The sequence below is a fragment of the Apodemus sylvaticus genome, chromosome 1 (assembly GCF_947179515.1).
Source record: "Apodemus sylvaticus chromosome 1, mApoSyl1.1, whole genome shotgun sequence".
Lineage (NCBI taxonomy): Eukaryota > Metazoa > Chordata > Mammalia > Rodentia > Muridae > Apodemus > Apodemus sylvaticus.
This window is the reverse complement of record NC_067472.1, coordinates 179,494,014-179,512,832: the sequence shown is the minus strand read 5'-3', so window position 1 is coordinate 179,512,832 and position 18,819 is coordinate 179,494,014. Positions and strand designations below refer to the sequence as shown.

The following is an 18,819-nucleotide window of genomic DNA, read 5'->3' as shown; positions in this document are numbered from 1 at the left end:
CAAGATTCAGTCTTCGCTCTCCCTGTGCCTTCTTTTGGGAGGAATAAATTGCAAACACAGGATTCCCGGGCAGGGCTGTGTAATGACAAGCAAAGGCAGAAAGAGAATTTGTTGAGACTTAAAGCACTTTTTAGAGCAGTGGTTCTCAACCTTCACGATGCTGTGACCCCCTTTTAACCACATTCCTCATGTTGTGGTGACCCATCAACAATAAATGAAATTATTTTCATTGTTATTTAATTTTGCTACTGTTATGAAATGTAACCTAAATATGTTTTCCAATGGTCTTAAGCCACCCTTGTGAAAGGGTAATTCCACCCTAAAGGGGTCACAACCCAGTTTGAGAACCACTGCCTCAGAGCAATAGGGCAAGGAGTTGGAGGGGGCAGGGTAGGGCAGTGTGGGCAAGTTTTCACGTGAGGTGGGTTGGGTGGGTAGGGAAGCCTAATGGCAGTGACTTACAGTGATATGGTGTACTTAAGGACACTCTTACTAAAGTAGCCACTTTCTAAGATGGTTGCCTGTACTCTTACCAGGGATGGGGAAAATGGGGTTGTTTCCCCTGTAGGACAAGAAAAAGAAACGCACAAGTCTTTACATGCAATTTGGCTTTAAGGCAAGAGCCTGACCCCAGGGGAAATGAGCTCAAGACAAGACCTTGTCACCTAAGCCCGCATTCCCAGCTCACTCAGTAACCAACAGAAGAACACAGACCCGCCCTTGGAGCTGGGGCTGAATTGTAAGGTCAGCTGCACGACTGAAGCCAGGACCACATCAGAGGCTTGTTCCCTGGACTCCTCAGGCATGCTGCCCATCCATGTGGCCTCTTGACAGCCCAGGTCATACTTTGTTCTAGGGCAGGCCAACTCCACGGCCTCTGAAGGACCTGAACGGATGATGTTCTCCTCCATTGCCCAAGCTGGCTGAGGCCTCCCTTCCAAGCTCTCCAGCTCAGGAAAGCTCTCTGCCACCATCCAGCCCATCCAGGACACAGCAAGGCTACCATGCACATCACCACTGATATGAACAGAAGCACTCAGTGTCTGTCTTCATGCCAGTTCTTTATTTATTGGCACTGGGGTCTTAACTCTGGGCCTTGGGCTTGCAGCCCACGTGTTCTACCACTTAACTACAACCCAGTCACCTGTAGTTTTGTTTGAGCCAGGTCCTTATGTGGTCCAGGCTGGCCTTGAATTATGTAGCCACAAGAACCTTGAACTTGTCCTCTAGTATCTATTTCCAAATTGCCAGGATTACAGGCATGTACCATTATGCCTGACTTCTTGCCTTAGCTTCCTGAGTGCTGGGATTACTGATAAGTTTGCTGGGGGGAAATGGGCAGAAAACCCCCATTCCTGGGTTTATTCCTTAGAAAGGCTGTTGGGGCAGCATCCTGATTAATAGAATGAGGGTACTAGCAGGACCAATTCCAGAAACAGCCCCCATTCTTTGGGGGGCGGGGGAGACAGTCTTCACCTGACCATGCAGAGATCTCAAGACCTTAGGCCAATAAGTTCAGGGGCTGTGCGGGCAGTGCTGCCCCTGCCTGTCTGATCAGTCCCATCCCTTGAGTGGTCCTCCCTACTGACAGACAGATCTGAGACTCAGGATAAGGTGACCTAGAAATCAGTTCCTTCCATCTCTGCTGACAGCCACTGCTTTTTTTTGGGGGGGGGGGGGTTTGGTTTTTTGAGACAGGGTTTCTCTGTATGGCCCTGACTGTCCTGGAACTTACTCTGTAGACCAGGCTGGCCTTGAACTCAGAAATCCGCCTGCCTCTGCCTCCCAGAGTGCTGGGATTACAGGCATGCGCCACCACTGCCTGGCCAGCCACTGCTTCTGACATATTCACTGTACTTAATTTTTAAAAAAGATGCAGAGTATTATTAAATGTATATTTTAATAAAGCCAAGTTATTTTACTTATAGGAGCTTTAAAAGATACAAAATGTGGAGTTCCAGTTTGGAAGGTCACAACTATTCACAGGATGTCCTGCTGATGCCAAGCAAGGCAGCCATGCTTGGCCGTGCTGAGGACACACTCACACGCATACATGCGCTTTGGCGAGACACCTCTGCCAAGCGCAGCACCTGGAATCACCAGTGTTTAGAGCAAGGTGGTGCTTCGAACAGCACCCATGTGGAGACTACACAAGCTGATTCACACGGTCACACAGCCGTGGAGACAACTATCTTCCTTAATAGAGAGACAGACCAGAGATGACAATTAGCAGTGTCGCCTGTGCTGGGGCACCGAGGAGTGACCTTGGCCCAGGGTGAGGTCTTCAGGGAGGCACTATGAGAATGAGTACTGCAGTAGACTAGAACTCGAAACACGGCACTGTGGACACATTACTGAGGGAAGTAGAAAGTTTTTACAAGTAAAACAGCCACAAGGAACTTTAACAGATTAGTGTGCACACTGTGACAGCTAACACAGACAACAGCCACGCAGGGCTGGTGCAAAGTACGTGCCTGGAAAACTCTATGTACAAAACGGTTCTCTGTAAACATGGTGAGGTGAATATTCCAAACCCACTGAGAAGGATCTCCATGACAGGCAGAAATGTCACCCCACACAGCACGAATGACAACAGCCGAGGCCTCAGGCAGCCTGGAGACACAGTACTAAAAACGCAGGTGGCTGGGCTCACCCTACAGGTCCTCTAAATGTTCTTATATGTGAATGTGTGTGTGTGTGTGTGTGTGCATGTGTGTGGTGTGTATACATAGGGATTTTTTTGGTATTTTTAAATATAAATTTATCTGTAGAAAAATGAGAACATAAATGTGTTATTACAATCTTTGTTGGAAAAGCTTACATGGAGTTAGAAAGAATAAACCATTTATTAGTAGTTAACATATATTAAAATGGTTTAATGATTTAAGAAAATATAAAAAAAATTAATACTGTCAAACTTTCATACCAGAAAATATCATGGATTTTTCTCAATTAGACATTTTCAAAGATGAAATATGAAAATTTTAAATAAGTTTTATATAAAGAACCTTCTGCAACCTCAATTAATATATAGTGGGAAATGTCTACTCTATATAGATATATTTACTATTTCTCAATTTAAGCACCATTCAATTCTGGATCCATTCTAGCTGGAAAATATCCCCAAATCTATGGAGTGTCATCTGTTTAATGGCACACATTAACTAAAAGTGAGGTGTTTTTTTGTTGGTGACTAAACAAAGATTTTGAATTCCTGTCTACATCATAATTCCTTTGTCTTTGAGCCAGCTCGAAATGTCACTGTGGTTCTGAGTGTAGGGGTCTCGGTGCAACCCCTCCCCTCCCCTCCCCTCCCACAGTTCCTCCCCTAGAGGAGCGTGGTGCTGGTGCTGTGGTGCTGACGCTGCCCTGGTCACGGTGGAGGGAAATGAGGTCAGCAGGTGTAGCTCTACTTTGCACTCAGCATGCACCAGCTGCACCCTGGGTGGCCAGAGTTTGCCTGACAGCAGTTCCCCAATCCTGCTCTTGTGATTACATGAGCCTGCACCCCTGGGTGCTTCAGAGGAGCTACTGACCCATGGGAAGTCAGGTGGTTGCTTCTCATCACTAGTATCTTACAGAAGCTTAAATGAAGACAGTGCTGAGCTAACTAACCTTCAGCCAGTGTACCTGGGATCTTAAGATAGCCACTGCATTTTACGCAGGAGACGTTTTAACCGAAAGCTTACATGAAAAATATCTATAAAATTAGTGATGGGTGTGGGTCCCACTCAGTGTGTTAAAGAGAAGAGGGTTTCAAAGAATGGTCAGTTTTGTTCTCAGCCTGCAGGCCTCGTGCCTTTCCCACATGCAGGACTGACAACCTTCAGACTGTGTTTTCCCAAGTGTGGCCTCTGGCCACCTGCACCAGGATTACCTGAGGTGCTTATTAAGCATGCAGATTGCCAGCATCCCCTGAGTGTCAGAAATCTCCATCTTCAGCTGGCTCCCAGGGGTCTGCTACCTTCAAAGTTTGAGAAACCAGGCTTTAAAGACTTGGAGCTGCCAATCACCTTTGACCCAAGGAACATTTCTGTCCCTGAGGCAAGGTGCACTGGTCCTTCTGGGGGCTAGTATCAGCTAGTTAGCCCTGGGGACAGTTGTCCCAACAGCTTTAATGGGCAGCAGGCTAGCTGTGGTCAGTACTGGGGCAAATAGGCTGGCCTACGCTCAGCCTTCCCAGGGAAGGCCTTGAAGCCCTTGGGTGCTGCCTTATGTGCTGGTGGGGGTGGGGGCTGTGGTGGTGTCTGAACATAGGTGAAGGAGGTGGTATTGCAGTCACTGGCTGCAGCCCACACAGGGGACTGCAGCATCTGCATGGTGTCGTTCCACTGGCTGCCAGGACTGGCGACTGCATAGAGTGGTGCAGCTGGGCTGGGCAGCGTGCTGGGTAGCGTGGAAGGGTGTTGCCATGGTGCTTTGGGTGGCCACGTTTTGGTTTTGTTATCCTGGGAAACAGAAGAGAGGTTTTAGTTCCATTTTGGATTGAGTTGTCATTGTGTCCCACCTCACCCAACTTCCCAAACTCCCACTCTTCTTTCTATCTAGTGGACAGGGTGAGGGCAGTAGCTGCCCACAGCTTTGTACAGTGACATTAATGTTCAATGCCTGCACAAACCACACAACGTTCTTGTAGCCCAACTGTGGAGCTGAATTTGTGTGTCTGCATGTATACACTTAGATATGTGTACAACTTTCATAGTTCAATATTTACAGGGCCTCCCACCACTCGTACATCCACAGGCCTTTAACTGATCTGAACAACAAGTGGGCTGTGTGGCTCATATTAGCATAGTCTCAGAGCTTTCTCTACAACATGGCTATATCAGCTGAGGTGATCATATCTCCCCACTTAGAGAAAAGTCATGAGAAAATAATTCACCACAGAGACAACCGTTCTGACTTTGAGACCCAAGGTCTTTCTCGTGAGCTAGGTCACAATACCTGGTTCATGTCCTCCACTGTGGTCAGGAGAGGTGGTGAGGGCAGTGTGCTGGTCTCCTGCTCTCCACTGCTATGTTTCCTGAAAGAATCAAGAGCTCAGAGCAGTGACCACTTGGCTTTATTGTATGGGTCAGAGATGAAGCGCCTGGCTCTGGTCTCTGGGTCTCCAGTATAGGCGCTGAGCCCTTGGGTCCACCAGGGTCAGTGTGACCAGGGAGGCAGCATGCCTGTGTGCGGGAGCTGCAGCAAGCCTGGAGATGGCACTGGATGTTTTCACAGCTCAGTTAACCCCCTTTAGCTTTTTATTAATGTATTCAATAGTTACTCAAAGTGTTTAACATGCACTGGGTGTGTTTGGGACTTAAAAAAAAATACTTTGTGATGGGTATGTTCAATATACATTGTATACATGTATGAAACTGTCAAAAAAATATTCTAAAAAAAGAAAAACAGCATGCTTGCTTTACACTGATGAGTAAAAGGGACAAGATACAGCAGACCTGAGCCAGAGCTCTTGTGTGCAGACACAGATCCGACAGAGGTGACTTCCTGTTCCCACTAGCCCAGCACAGATTTCGTGGTGGAAAACACCTTTTGAAGATGCCTCCAGAACAGCCTTTGTTCTGTCACAGGGCGAACAACAGGGCTTGTGGCTTCCCCATAGGCAGAGCAGTGGCTCTCCGATCGATCGATTCTTGGTTTAGCATTTTCTTACCTTCTCTGCTTGACAGCAGCAACTAGGTCAGGCCCTGAAAACATGGAGAACAGGCTGTCCCCATTGGCTGAAGAGGTCTCATCACTGGAACTGGCTGAGTCTCCCTGAGCAGCTGACCAGCCGCTGTGCAGGCTGTCCCTGAGAATACAGAGAAATCGGTCAGACCTCTCACAGCCTCTGCTGCCTCTCTCTGCCACAACTTGACATTTTCCTCCTTTCTCCTCAAAGAAAGAGTCACTACTTCCTTTTATCTCTCAGAAGCCTGTGACTGATATGAGGCTGATTTTAGAGAAAAAGTGGGGATGCTCTTTCACTATGCATACTTACTAACCAGGAGGCAATCTGAGATACAAATTCATAATTCTCTCCAAGACTTAAGTTTTTATGAATATGTGTGCTCCTGTGTGCAGGTGCCCTCAGAGACCAAAAGGGGGGGGGGGTCAACTCCCTGATGAATTAGACTGTTGTTTTGTTTTCTTTTGAGACAGGGTTACTCTGTGTAACCCTGGCTGTCCTGGAACTGGTTCTGTAGGCCAGGCTAGCCTCAAAACTCAAGAGATCTGCTTGCCTCAGTTTCCCAAGTGCTGAGATTCAAAGGAAACGCCATCACTGCCTAGCCTGAACTGGAGCTAAAGACAGTTGTGAGCTACCATGTGGGTGCTGGGAATCATTTGGGAGTAATAGTAAGGGGTCTTAGATCATTCAGTCATCTCTCCAGCCTGTGGGTTTTGGTTGGTTGGTTTGTTTTTCTGAAAGTAGGTTTCTCTACGTAGCTCAGGCTAGCCTCCAACTGTAGCCCTTACTAACCTGAACACACGACAACTATTGTGTGCCTGCCCCCCCACATGTGGAGAGTACATATGTACTGCCATGCCCTGCCCAGTTTTTCTGATACACTAGAGGTAAAGTATATGCCTTAGACTCTGCTGTACTGCGGTTTGAGCTCAGAGCCTTAAACACGCTAGGTAAATATGCTACTGCTAAGCCATGCCCCAAGCCTACTCTGCTTCTGTGGGACATAACAGTAGCATTCCGATATTTACTTGGTTTTATACCTGGGCTCTTTTTATCAGAAAGACCACACGAAACACTGTCAAATAAGATCCCTGCTCCAAGAGAAAAAGGCTCTTTTGTTTTCTCTCGTTTACTCATCAGTTAGTATTTATATTTTTAATATAAGTTAGTATACATATATGTACATAATTTTATATTATTTTAGCCTCCATATTTATAATTTTAGAGATAAAATTTTTTAAAAATCTCATTTATGTGTATTGCTTTTACAAGAGCCTGTCTTAAGTCACTCATTCATAGCAGGGGTGTGTTTATGTGAACCCACCAAGATTTAGCCACAATACACTTTCACTGCCCAGGAAACATGAATGAAGGCCAGTGAGCCTCCCTCAAACCAAGGCTATAAGATGCATCCAGATCCCAAATCTGGCTTCCTTGCTCTAGGCAGAACTCACCCTTCTGTGAAGAACTCTGGCAAAGGCCAAGTCCGATGAGCGTCTTCCATGGGCGGCCAGTGGCCCCGGGGGTTGCCTGGCCGGCGGCCATGTTGGGCTTGCCGCTTCTGCTGCATTGCCTGGCTCACTCCTGCCACGTAGCGTGCAAACTCTGGGTCTGAGCCCACTGTGTTGAGACAAAGGAAAAGAGGATTTAAGGCCAAATCGACCTCTTCCTTTCCTCCCCTCTGAAGATGAACTGGTCATGCACACAGTAAGTGGTGAGAACCTAGCAAGTAACTGTCCCATAGTTGGCTGCAGGCTATGGCTACTTCTTGAAGTGAGATTGGGTTTATAGCATACAGGTCTGAGGTGGGGCTGGCATAGGAAGGGGCTGGATGTGAAGAGAAGACAAAGAACGAAGGTCTGAACTATTCACAAGTACTTTTGCTTTTTGAGAAAAAGTCTTGCTATGTGCCTATAAACCAACTAGCATAGTAGCATAGACTGCCCTGCAACACTCAGTGAACCCCTGACTCAGTCTCCCAAAGCTCATCTGTTTTATATGTGCATTGGTGTTTTGCCTGCATGTATATCTGTGTGAGGGTATCAAATACTGGATTTATAGACAGTTGTGAGCTGCCATGTGAGTACTGGGAATTGAACCCAGGTCCTTTGGAAGAGCAGTCAGTGCTCTTAACCACTGAACCATCTCTCTAGTGCCCCAAAACTAAAATTTTAACACAAACAGGGTTCAGAGTACTTGTTGCTCTTGCATTAGGCCTCGGTTCAATTTCCAGCACCCACATGATGGCCCACAACCATCCATAACTCCTAGGCACTCATGTGGTACACATTCATATACATTAAAATCTAGGCCACACATGGTAGTGCACACCTTTAAATGCCAGCAATTAGAAGGCAGAGGCAGGTGGATTTGTGAATTCAAGGCCAGGCTAGTCCACAGTAAGTTCCAAACTAGCCACAGCTATATAGTAAAAGCCTCCTCAAAACAAAACATGAAAAATAAACAAAAATTATTTTTCACAAATTTGTATATGGGACTGAAGAAGAATTTGTGGTTAAGAGTATTTGTTGGTTTTGTAAAGGACTCAGGTTTGCTTCATAATTCCAGTTCCAGGGAATCTGAAGCCCTATTCTGACCTTCAAAGATACCAGGCATGTACATGGTACAGACAAAACATTCATACATATTAAAAAAATTGAAAAATTAAATGTGAGTTTATACACATGCCCTTGTGTATGTCTGGAAGCTAGCCAATAGCACTGGATCCTCAGGAGCTGGAGTCACACGGGTGTGTGAACTGCCAGGTTTGAGTGTTGGGAACTAAACATAGTAGATGCTCATAACCATCCAGCCATGTCTACAAACTATGTAATGTCTTGCTACTATGAATTAGCTGTATTTAAAACTTTAGAGAATCATATGATGATTTTTAGCCAATTACATCATGGAATTTACTAAAGCCAGATAGAGGTTACATATCACTGCCACTTAAGCCAAACTTGAGCAGGTAAGCCATATTTTCAGCTCACAATCCCAGACTGTGGCTACAGAATAAGTTTGAGATCAACTTGGCAAATTAATGACACTTTTTAATTAAAAAGAATGGAAGAAAGGAAAGGAAGAGAGGGAGGGAGGGAATAAGGCAGGCTGGGTATATGGCTCATTGGTGGAGTGCTTGCTTACCATGTGTGAGGAGGCCCTGGGTTCAATACTCAGTACCACAAAAAGTGAAAAAAATAAAATAAAAATAGGGGAAAAAAAGGGCACTCTAGGTGGATTAAGGTGCTCTCTTCTCAGACACTTTCCTAATCTGCTTCCCATTCTTGCTACATCTCCCTGCTGCAGACAATGAAAGAGTCCTTGTAAGGCTGTGGTAGCTAGGCCTCTAAGAATTCCTCAGTGACTGTATTGAACTTTTCAATGGGGTGAGCAGTGGGAAGGCCTCACTTACCTGCAGGATCAAAAGGCAAAATCTCTCCCAGCATTCCAAAGACTCCATCACTTTGGTCACGGTTTGGCCAGGTGTTATTCCTAGGTCCCTGGGGCTTCTGTCCCAAAACTTCTGACATCATATTGTCCATATAGCTGCTCACAAGACCCAAACTGTACAAATCAGAGCTGAGATCAGATATGCCAGGCCACTGACCAAGAGGAGACAGACCCGCTGCCATGGGCTGTGATGGGTGCTGAGATGAGCCATGTACCCATTTACCAGGTGCCCGAGGCTGTGGTGGAGTCTGCTGTGATCCAATGGGTTGCAGCAGGTGCTGGTAGTACTGAACTTGAGGCTGCTGCTGCTGCTGCTGCTGCTTTGGAGACTGCTGCTGAGGAGCCAGACCTTGCTGGGCTGCCAGAGGCGTGTGTGCTCCAGCCTGGGGTGGCCGTAGTGGAGGAGCCAATGGCAGTGATGGCTGCTGTGGTTGCATGGTTCCTGTCTTCTGTTCAGTCACCATGGCAGTGGCAGTAGAGTTACGCCTTGTCACCAGTGGGGACCCCTGGTGGGATTGGCCCATGTTAAAGCCTGAGAGAAAATCTATCACTTCCTGCATTTCCTGATCAGTGGGTAAGTTCATGCCCTTCTCATCCTTGCCATCATCCCCATGCAGGAAGTTCTCACGTCTCTCCAGGAGGAAGCCATTGACCATCGGATTACTGGAATTCTGAGATGACTGTGAAGGGTCTGTAGTCCTAGGGAAGTTACCAATGTTCAAGATGCTCTGTAACCGTGTGTCAATATTATTGCCCAGCATTTTGGCTTTCTCCTCTGAACACCCAGTCGTGAAGATGTTTTTGGAATAGTGTGTGCTGCCAGAGCTGGTGCATGATACTTTCTTTGTGAACCGGGATGTCAGTTTGGAGAAAGTCTTTTGTAGTCCGGAGGATTTGCTTCCATTTCCAGAAGGCAGGTCAGCCTGATTCCCAAAATCACAGATATCCCTTTGCAGCTGGATCTGTATACAGGGTAAAGCTTGTTCCCTATTTGAACAGCAGAGAGAGAGAGAGAGAGAGAGAGAGAGAGAGAGAGAGAGAGAGAGATACACAAATTGGAGAACAAGGACTTTTTTGTATTGATTGCTAGCTGAGGATGGATACTACTGATTACTAGACATTGATTACTGGCATGATGGTATTTTAAGTCCCAGCATTGCAGTGAGCAAGTAAGTTACAGGGAGATAGGGAGGAAAGAGTGGAGAAGGGGCAAGAACTTGCATGAGTTTGACAAAAGACCTCTCTGGGGATGCCCTGTTGGTGGTGGAAAGGTGGTTACGACCATTTCTCACTGCTGCTGTGGCATGCGTAGCTGTTCCTTCCATGGATTTCTGAGTACTCTTCTCCACCCCCCTCTTTTCTCTCTCTCCCTCCCCCCCTTCCGCCCCTCCTCTCCTCTCCCCTCCCCTCCCCTCCCCTCCCCTCCCCTCCCCTCCCCTCCCCTCCCCTCCCCTCCCCTCCCCTCTCTCTCTCTCTCTCTCTCTCTCTCTCTCTCTCTCTCTCTCTCTCTCTCTCTCCAGTTTTCTGGAACTAACCACATAAACCAGGCCTGCTGACCTTGGATTTAGAGATCAGCCCGCCTCTGAATGCTGGAATTAAGGTATTTGCCACCACACTGGGCCCTGAGTAAAGCAGGAAACCAGTCAGCTGGCTGCTGTAAACCCTGACAAGATACTGCACTGGACTCATATTAGGAGGAGAAAGCTGGGTTGTGGTGGCTTCTTGTCCCTAGGAGTTGAGACAAAATGCTTTCAAAAGTTCAAGACATTTTGGACTACACAGTAAGTTTGAGGCCAGCCTGAGGTATAAACGGACAGTCTGTCAGGAGAGGAAGGGAAAAGAAATGAGAGTATGGGTAGATGTTTAAGGTCTCTACCAGTGCTAAAACGACCAACTCACAGAGAACATTTGTAACTCAGTTATTTCTATGTACAAATAAACTTCATGAACAATACAAGAAAATGTTGTAAACACTTCTCTGTTTTTGTGTACTGGAAAGAGAACTGGGTTAAGAATTCTCTCCATGACCATATTCCATGATTAAAACAACGAAGGTCAAATGTTAAGAGGTTAAGAAATGTGGGTAATGGAGAACTTCTTGCATCTTATCTGCATGTCTGACCCATCTTGAAATAAACTTTTGCTTGCTTTGCTTACCCACATACTCTCAGAGGCACGAGCTTACATGGACTGGATTGTATGTGGCTACGCTGCTCCTGGCTATAGATCTAAAATGCAAACCATATGTATAGCTCCTTCATGTAAGTGCAGGAGACACCAACCTCCCTGTTCTCCAGCGGTTTAGGTCCAGCACAGCTGTGTAAAGCACATCCACCAGACCTAGGGTCTTCTCAGGATCCAGGCTTCTCTGCAGCAGGGACATGGTGGCAGGGTCTTCCTTCAGGCACCTAGACAGAAACCCAGTCATGTTAGTCTTGAGCAATACTTCTTTGAAAAGGTGTTCAGAAAGCACTATCAAAGACACTACAACTTAAGTACTTTTAGCACCCAAGAAGAGCTCGGGAGTGCTGGGTGTGGTGGTGCTTGTGTCTCTCAGTCCCAGGAGGCAGCTCTCTGTGAGTTTAAGGCCATCCTAGTGTACACAGGTGTACAGGACAGCCAAGGCAACAAAGAAGAAAAAAACTAGGGAGTCCAACACCAAGCAACCTAGTGAGTACACTAACAAGTCTGACACCAGCATTCCTGTGCAAAAGGAAAGGAAACAGGTACCACGGGCCTGTCAATAGGACCAAGCTCTAATAAAGAGCATACTTAGACAACATATGATGCATACAAGACAGCATGGCTGTATAAGAACATATCTAAAGTAAGCTAAACTTTCCATTGTAAAAGGAAAACACTGTATGTCAAAAACACACATGCACGCACCAACGTGTGTGTATGTGAGTGAACAAAGAGGACCCGAGCTGGAATGCCCAGAAGCCCTGAAAAAAGTCGGGCGTGGGTATAACTGCAGCTTTAGTTACGGTGGCTGAGGATGGAGGCAGCAGGGTCCCTGAAGCTCATTAGATAGTCAGTCAGTCTAGCCGATGGATAACCTGCAGCTTCAGTGAGACCCTGTCTCAAAAAGTAAGGGTAACGTGGGAAGCAGAGGCAGGTAGATCTCTGTGAGTTCAAGGTCAGCCTGGTCTACATAGTAGGATAGCCAGGGCTATTAGAGACCCTCTCAACGAACAAAATAAGGGTAAAATGCAATTTAAAAATAAAACACTGTTTCCCAGAATCCTCTCTCTTCCCCCCCAGTGTCCCACCTCCTATTTCTTGCCTCAGATCATTGGCAATTGGCTTTTTTTATTGACGGGTGATGCTTGTAAGACATTCTCTTTACAATGTGGACCCTACAATCTTATGGACCATCACATGTGCATACACATGTACCTCTCCATGGAAATCTTTTAAAACAATCATGCAGGGCAGGGAGGCTCATGCCTATATAATCCCAACGTTTCAGAGGCTGAGGTAGGTTTGCATCAAGTTCCAGGCCATTCTGAGCTTCACAGTGAGATCCTGTCAATTTTTTTTTTCCAAGGCATCTAGTACATATCTAACTAAAGAAATCCTTAGCTGAATCTGGTTTACTTTATTTTTTTGAGTGTGTACATTAGCCTAAAACTAGGAATCATGGAACAAACCTCTTATGTGGTGGTTTGAATATGCTTGGCCCAGGGAGTGGCACTATTAGGAGGTAAGGCCTTGGTGGAATAGGTGTGTCACTGCAGGTAATGGGCTTTAATAGCTAGCTGCCTGAGAGTCAGTCCTCTCCTGTATGCCTTTAGATGAAGATGTGGAACTCTCAGCTCCTCCTGCATCATGCCTGCCTGGACACTCCCATGCCCCTGGGACTGAACCTCAGGACCTATAACCCAGTGCCAATTAAATGTTGTCTTTATAAGAACTGCCTTGGCAGGCAGTGGTGGTGCATGCCTTTAATCCCAGCACTTGGGAGGCAGAGGCAGGCGGATTTCTGAGTTCAAGGCCAGCCTAGTCTACAGAGTGAGTTCCAGGACAGCCAGGGCTACACAGAGAAACCCTGTCTCAGAAACAAACAAACAAACAAACAAACAAACAAACAAACAAAACCCAAGAACTGCCTTGGTCATGGTGTCTGTTCACAGCATTAAAACCCTAAGACATCAAACAAAACCCATTTCCTGTTTCATGTAATTTCTCCCCCCAGACAGGGTTTCTCTTTGTAGGCTCTGCCTTCTGAATTCTAGGATTAGTTATCTGCCACCCATCTGTAGTTTCTTGAATGACAGTGGAAGTAGGTGTGCTCTCACAGCAGCTGAGACCATCTGCATACATCTTTGCTGCCTCCAGTTCCCAACACTCACCTTCTAAACTCTCATAGTTTCCAGAGTGACAGGGATGCTAGAGGCAGCATCCTTTTTGTTCTCCTATTAGGTCCTGGACACAGAACTTTTAAATCATTTGGGATTTCCCAGGTAACACGGGTGTTTTGGTAGAGCTGGGGATGAGGGACACAGAGAAGTACATTGGGGCTGGAGAAATGGCTTAGCAGTTAAGAACACTGACTGCTCTTCCAGAGATCCTGAGTTCAATTCCCAGCAACAACACGGTGGCTTACAAACATCTGTAATGAGATCCAATGCCCTCTTCTGGAGTGTCTGAGGACAGCTACAGTGTACTCACATATATAAATAAATCTTTAAAAAAAAAAAAAAGAGCAGGCTAGACAAACCATAATAAGCAGCACCCCCCTATGGCCTGCGCATCACCTCCTACCTCCAGGTTCCTGCCCTATTTGAGTTCTTGTCCTGATTTCCTTCCATAATAAACAGCAACATAGAAGTATAAGATGCATAAACAAACCCTTTCCTCTACAACTTGCCTTTTGGTCATGGTGTTTCACTGCAGTTATAGAAACCCTGACTAAGTCATACACCTACATGATAAAAATCACTGAGACTGGAGTACTCCAGGTTGGTAGAGGTGCTAGTAGGGGATATGCTCGGAGAGGATGTGGGCTTCATGCCCTTCCCATATAGCTTTCCCATGTAATGTATCCCCCTCCATTGACTGTCTCTATTGGGGTATCCTTTAAAATTAACCCATATTTGCATGTTTCTGAGCTCTAAGAGCCATTACAATACATTATCAGACTTGAGGAAGAAATTATTCAAACTGCAATTTACAGCTGGGCATGGTAAAAAGTGGGAAGCAATTTATAGGATTGAGTCATTAACCTACTGCATTTTGTATTAAAGTTGAATGGTTTGCATCAAATTCAAGTGTAGGGTACCAAGAGAGTTGCTTGGTGTGGGAAGCCCAACGTTTGCTAAGTGTTCTGTGAATATGGGACTCCAAAGGCCTCCATGGATTTCTCTGTCCAGTCTAACAGGAAGAAGCTAATAAGCTAATGTGGTGGTTAGTTTTTGTGGGTTTTTTTTTTCAGATTTATTTATTTTATGTGTATGATTGTTTTGTCTTCATTTCTTTGTATCATGTACCTGCCTGGTGCCATGGAGGTCAAGAGGTGTTGAAACCCTTGGAACTAGTGTTACAGACAATTGTGAAGCACTATAAGGGTGATGGGAACTGAATCCAGGGCCTCTGCAAGAGCAGCCAGTGCTTACCTGCTGAGCCATTCCTCCAGTTTCTCCCTGCCCTAACCTCCATTGTAAACTTTTGAGAAATGAGTCTTTTTAGATACCACAGGTTGTCCTCAAATCATAGTCTGTCTAGTCAGACTTCTAAGAGCTGGGATAAAAGGTGTGGCTTAGATAGCTTTTTACTAAACTCATGACAAAGCCCAAGAAAAGAAAAAGGTCTTTATCTTTTCCCATATAATTCTCCCCTCAGTATGGCCCTCAAGGGCCTCTGTCACTCGCCCCAAAGGTCTTCTCCTTTCCAGTATAGGTTTACACACCTGAGGGGCTTTGCTCTGCTCTTACCTTTGTCTGCACAGCTCTCAGAATAGCCAACTACCTCTTGCCATCTCCACTGTCCAGTATGGTATCTCCACAACAGGCCCCTTCTGGATTGGAGAACTAACTGTCTGAGAAACAGGGTTCCTGCCAGTTCCTGGGCGTTTTGCAACCACTAAAAGTGGGCGCAACTTATAGTGCTTCCCACATGACTTGGCTAGGGAAGAAGTTTAAGTATGGAGATGAGAATACCAACAAAGACAGACAGACCTCGGGGTCCTAAGAGAGCCTGCTTACACAAAGAGTCCAAAGTTTGGACACCCAATTTCCTTAGCTTTAACAACTGACCACCAGGTCACACTGCTCCGTGTCCCTTGGCCACTGCTGGTTGGGCTTGGGCTGCCACTGTGGTTTCACTAAGAGTTCATTTGTTGATCAGACAAAAGGAATTTCTATCATTCCTGGTAATTTACTTTTTTCATTTTCTGCGAAATTGACAAATTAAATTTTAGTTTATGCATTAGTCTTGAAAGATGACCAATAAAAACACTTTAAGACTGACCAGGTGTCTAGATGGCAAACTCTGAGACTTGCTTAAAACCAGTATTTCAATCAAAATCCCAGCTTCCTCAAGCCCTGGAAGTCTTGGCTGCTCCAATTCTTCACCACTATCTGTAACCATGTCAGTTTCCTCCCCAGACCTTTACAGTAGTTGTTCCTTCTTATCTGGCTTTCCAAAATGCTCTCAGCATGGCCTCTTAGATCTAATTGAGTATCACAACCCAAAGGGATGCTTTCTGACTGACCACTTCCTTCTCAGTGATACAAACCACCCTCTTGTCCTTCCCAAGTCACTTTTTGTATGTGCTTTCTTCTTTCTCCTGCACAAAGACATTAAACTGTACACAGGAAGGCTCATCTGTCTTATGATCAACTTGAAGAGGAATATTTGTTACATAGCAAATAATCTGTAAGTATATGTTCAAAGACAGAACAAAGGCTTAAATATATAAAAAGTGACAGTATGGCTTCCCCTTCACTCACTCTCTAGACAGGGTTTCTTTCTGTATTCCAGGCTGGCTTGGAACTTGCTGTGAAGACTAGACAGTCTATCACCAAATTAATAATGATCCTCCTTCAGCCTTCTTTTTTTTTTTTATTGTTGTTGTTTTGTTTTGTTGGTTTTTGGATTTGGTTTTTTCGAGACAGGGTTTCTCTGTATAGCCCTAGCTGTCCTGGAGCTCCCTTTGTATACCAGGCTGGCTTCGAACTCAGAAATCCGTCTGCCTCTGCCTCCCAGAGTGCTGGGATTACAGGCGTGCGCCACCACCACCCAGCCTCCTTCAGCCTTCTTGGTACTTGGATAACAAATGTAAACCATCATGCCTGGCTACAAGTGGCTCTTTTCTTTTTTCTTTTCTTTTCTTTCTTTCTTTTATACATCTATTTATTTTTATGCATATGAGTACACTGTAGCTGTCTTCAGATGCACTAGAAGAGGGCATCAGATCTTATTACAGATGGTTGTGAGCCACCATGTGGTTGCTGGGAATTGAACTCAGGACCTTCAGAAGAGCAGTCTGTGCTCTTAACCACTGAGCCGTCTCTCTAGCCCGGCTATATCTTTAGAAATAAAAAAATTAGCTGGCAATTAGACACTAAAAAAGCATTTGTATGTGTGTGTGTGTGTGTGTGTGTGTATAATACATAATGGATTATGTATTTTTAATAGATTTTTCTTTCTGTTTAATGTGTATTTTTTGCATAAATGAATGTACATGCACCAATGGGTATGACTGGTGTTCACAAGTGCCAAAGCGGGTGTAGCAGAAGAGGGTGTGGGCCTGCCTGGAGCCGGGCTTATGGATAGCTGTGAGCTGCCACAGAGGTCCTAGGAAACAAACCCATGTCCTCTGCAAGAGCAGCAAAAGCTCTTCATAGCTGAGGGTCTCTCAAGCTCCTGCTTTGTAGACAGGGTTTCCTTCTGTTAACATCAAACTCATGATCCTCCTCCGTCTGCTTCCTGAGTAATAGGGTAACAACCACGAGCCTAGCTCCTGGCCTATACAGAATAACACCTCACACCCACCTCCCAAGACAGGAGGGTTTCTCTGTGTAGCCATGGTTGTCCTGGAACTAACTTCAAATTCAAGAGATTTGCCAGGGGCTGGAGAGATGGCTCAGCAGGTAAGAGCACTGACTGTTCTTCCAAAGGTTATGAGTTCAAATCCCAGCATCCACATGGTGGCTCACAACCATCCATAAAGAGATCTGATGCCCTCTTCTGGTGTCTGAAGACAGCTACAGTGTACTTACATATAATAAATAAATCTTAAAAAAAAAAAAAAAAGAGAGATTTGCCTGCTTCTGCCTCCCCTCCTGAGTGCTGGGATTAAAGCTGTGCTCACTATCCCTGGCTTTATAAATTTACATCACTTACTGTGTGTATGTGAGTGTCGATGTATGGGCCCAAACAGAGGTTAGAAGGCTACTTTCAGGAGCTGGCTCTTTCCTTCTACCAGTGGGTTCCAGGAATTGAGCTGAAGCTGTCAGGATTAGAGGCCTTTATATAATGAGCTATCTTACTTGCTCTAAGTTCTTTGATCTTTTTTGTTTGTTTGTTTTTTAACATTGTATGTGTGTATGTGTGCATTCTGTATGTGTGTGTATGTGTGTGTACAGATGTATACATGAGTGCAAAAGGGCATGTGAGGATAATGTGTAGGAACTAGTTCTCTCCTTCCACAATATGGGTCCCAAGAATTATATTCAAGTTATCAGGCCCAGTGTCAAGTGTCTGTTTAGTCATCTCACAGGGCTTTTTTTTGTTCTGTTAGAAGCTCATGTAGCCCAGGCTGGCCTTAAACTTGCTATACAGGTGGTCCTCCTACGTTTAATTCCTGAGTACTGGGATTAACTTTTTTTTTTTTTTTTTTTTTTTTTTTTGGTTTTTTGGATTTGTTTTTTTCGAGACAGGGTTTCTCTGTATAGCCCTGGTTGTCCTGGAACTCAGTCTGTAGACCAGGCTGGCCTCGAACTCAGAAATCCACCTGCCTCTGCCTCCCAGAGTGCTGGGATTACAGGCGTGCGCCACCAACGCCCGGCGGGGATTAACTTTTTTTTTTTTTTTTTGGATTTGGTTTTTTTCGAGACAGGGTTTCTCTGTATAGCCCTGGCTGTCCCAGAACTCACTCTGTAGACCAGGCTGGCCTCGAACTCAGAAATCCACCTGCCTCTGCCTCCCAGAGTGCTGGGATTACAGGCGCGCGCCACCAACGCCTGGCTGGGGATTAACTTTTTAAAACCAACTTTCATATAAAACAACATAATTCTTAAGATTATTTTATTTAAATAATAAATTATTTTATTTAATAATAAAAAATTTATAATTTATTACTATTATTTGAGATAAGATCTCATTACATAGTCTTGGCTGACCTCAAACTCACAAGGTCTCCTATCACTTCTTTTGAGTCCTAAGATTAAAGACCGCACCACTACACCTGGATTTAATATTTTTAGTTATGAATGTGAGTCTAAGTCTGTACAGGTGACTGTCAGTATCTAAGAAGACCATTAGATCCCCTGGAATGGAAGAGCAGCGCACTGAGCCATCTTTCCAGCCCTACAGCCATGTTCCTTAAACAAACAAACAAAAAACAAAAGGTGTGTTCCCTGTGCTCCACATGTGTGTGTTCTCGGCCACTCTTACATGGGTTCAGGGGATGAAGCATGTCTTCACCCTCCCTTCACTGATTTCCCTTGCTGGCCCATGCTGTGCCATGA

At 45.3% G+C, this 18,819-nt stretch overlaps 1 protein-coding gene across 4 annotated transcripts in view; it reads right to left on the bottom strand.

Moving 5' to 3' along the window:
- Nucleotides 1-1,881: 1,881 nt before the first annotated feature.
- Nucleotides 1,882-18,819, bottom strand: part of Garre1 (granule associated Rac and RHOG effector 1) — an 80,488-nt gene continuing 63,550 nt past the window's right edge. For all 4 annotated transcript variants that reach the window (XM_052165692.1, XM_052165685.1, XM_052165669.1 and 1 more), the window contains 6 exons: nt 11,407-11,532; nt 9,087-10,111; nt 7,129-7,294; nt 5,660-5,797; nt 4,945-5,023; nt 1,882-4,448 (listed from right to left, as the gene is read on the bottom strand). In XM_052165692.1, coding sequence (XP_052021652.1) covers nt 4,140-4,448; nt 4,945-5,023; nt 5,660-5,797; nt 7,129-7,294; nt 9,087-10,111; nt 11,407-11,532 — 1,843 coding nt within the window. In that variant the 3' untranslated portion in view covers nt 1,882-4,139. The remainder of the gene's footprint in view (nt 4,449-4,944; nt 5,024-5,659; nt 5,798-7,128; nt 7,295-9,086; nt 10,112-11,406; nt 11,533-18,819) is intronic.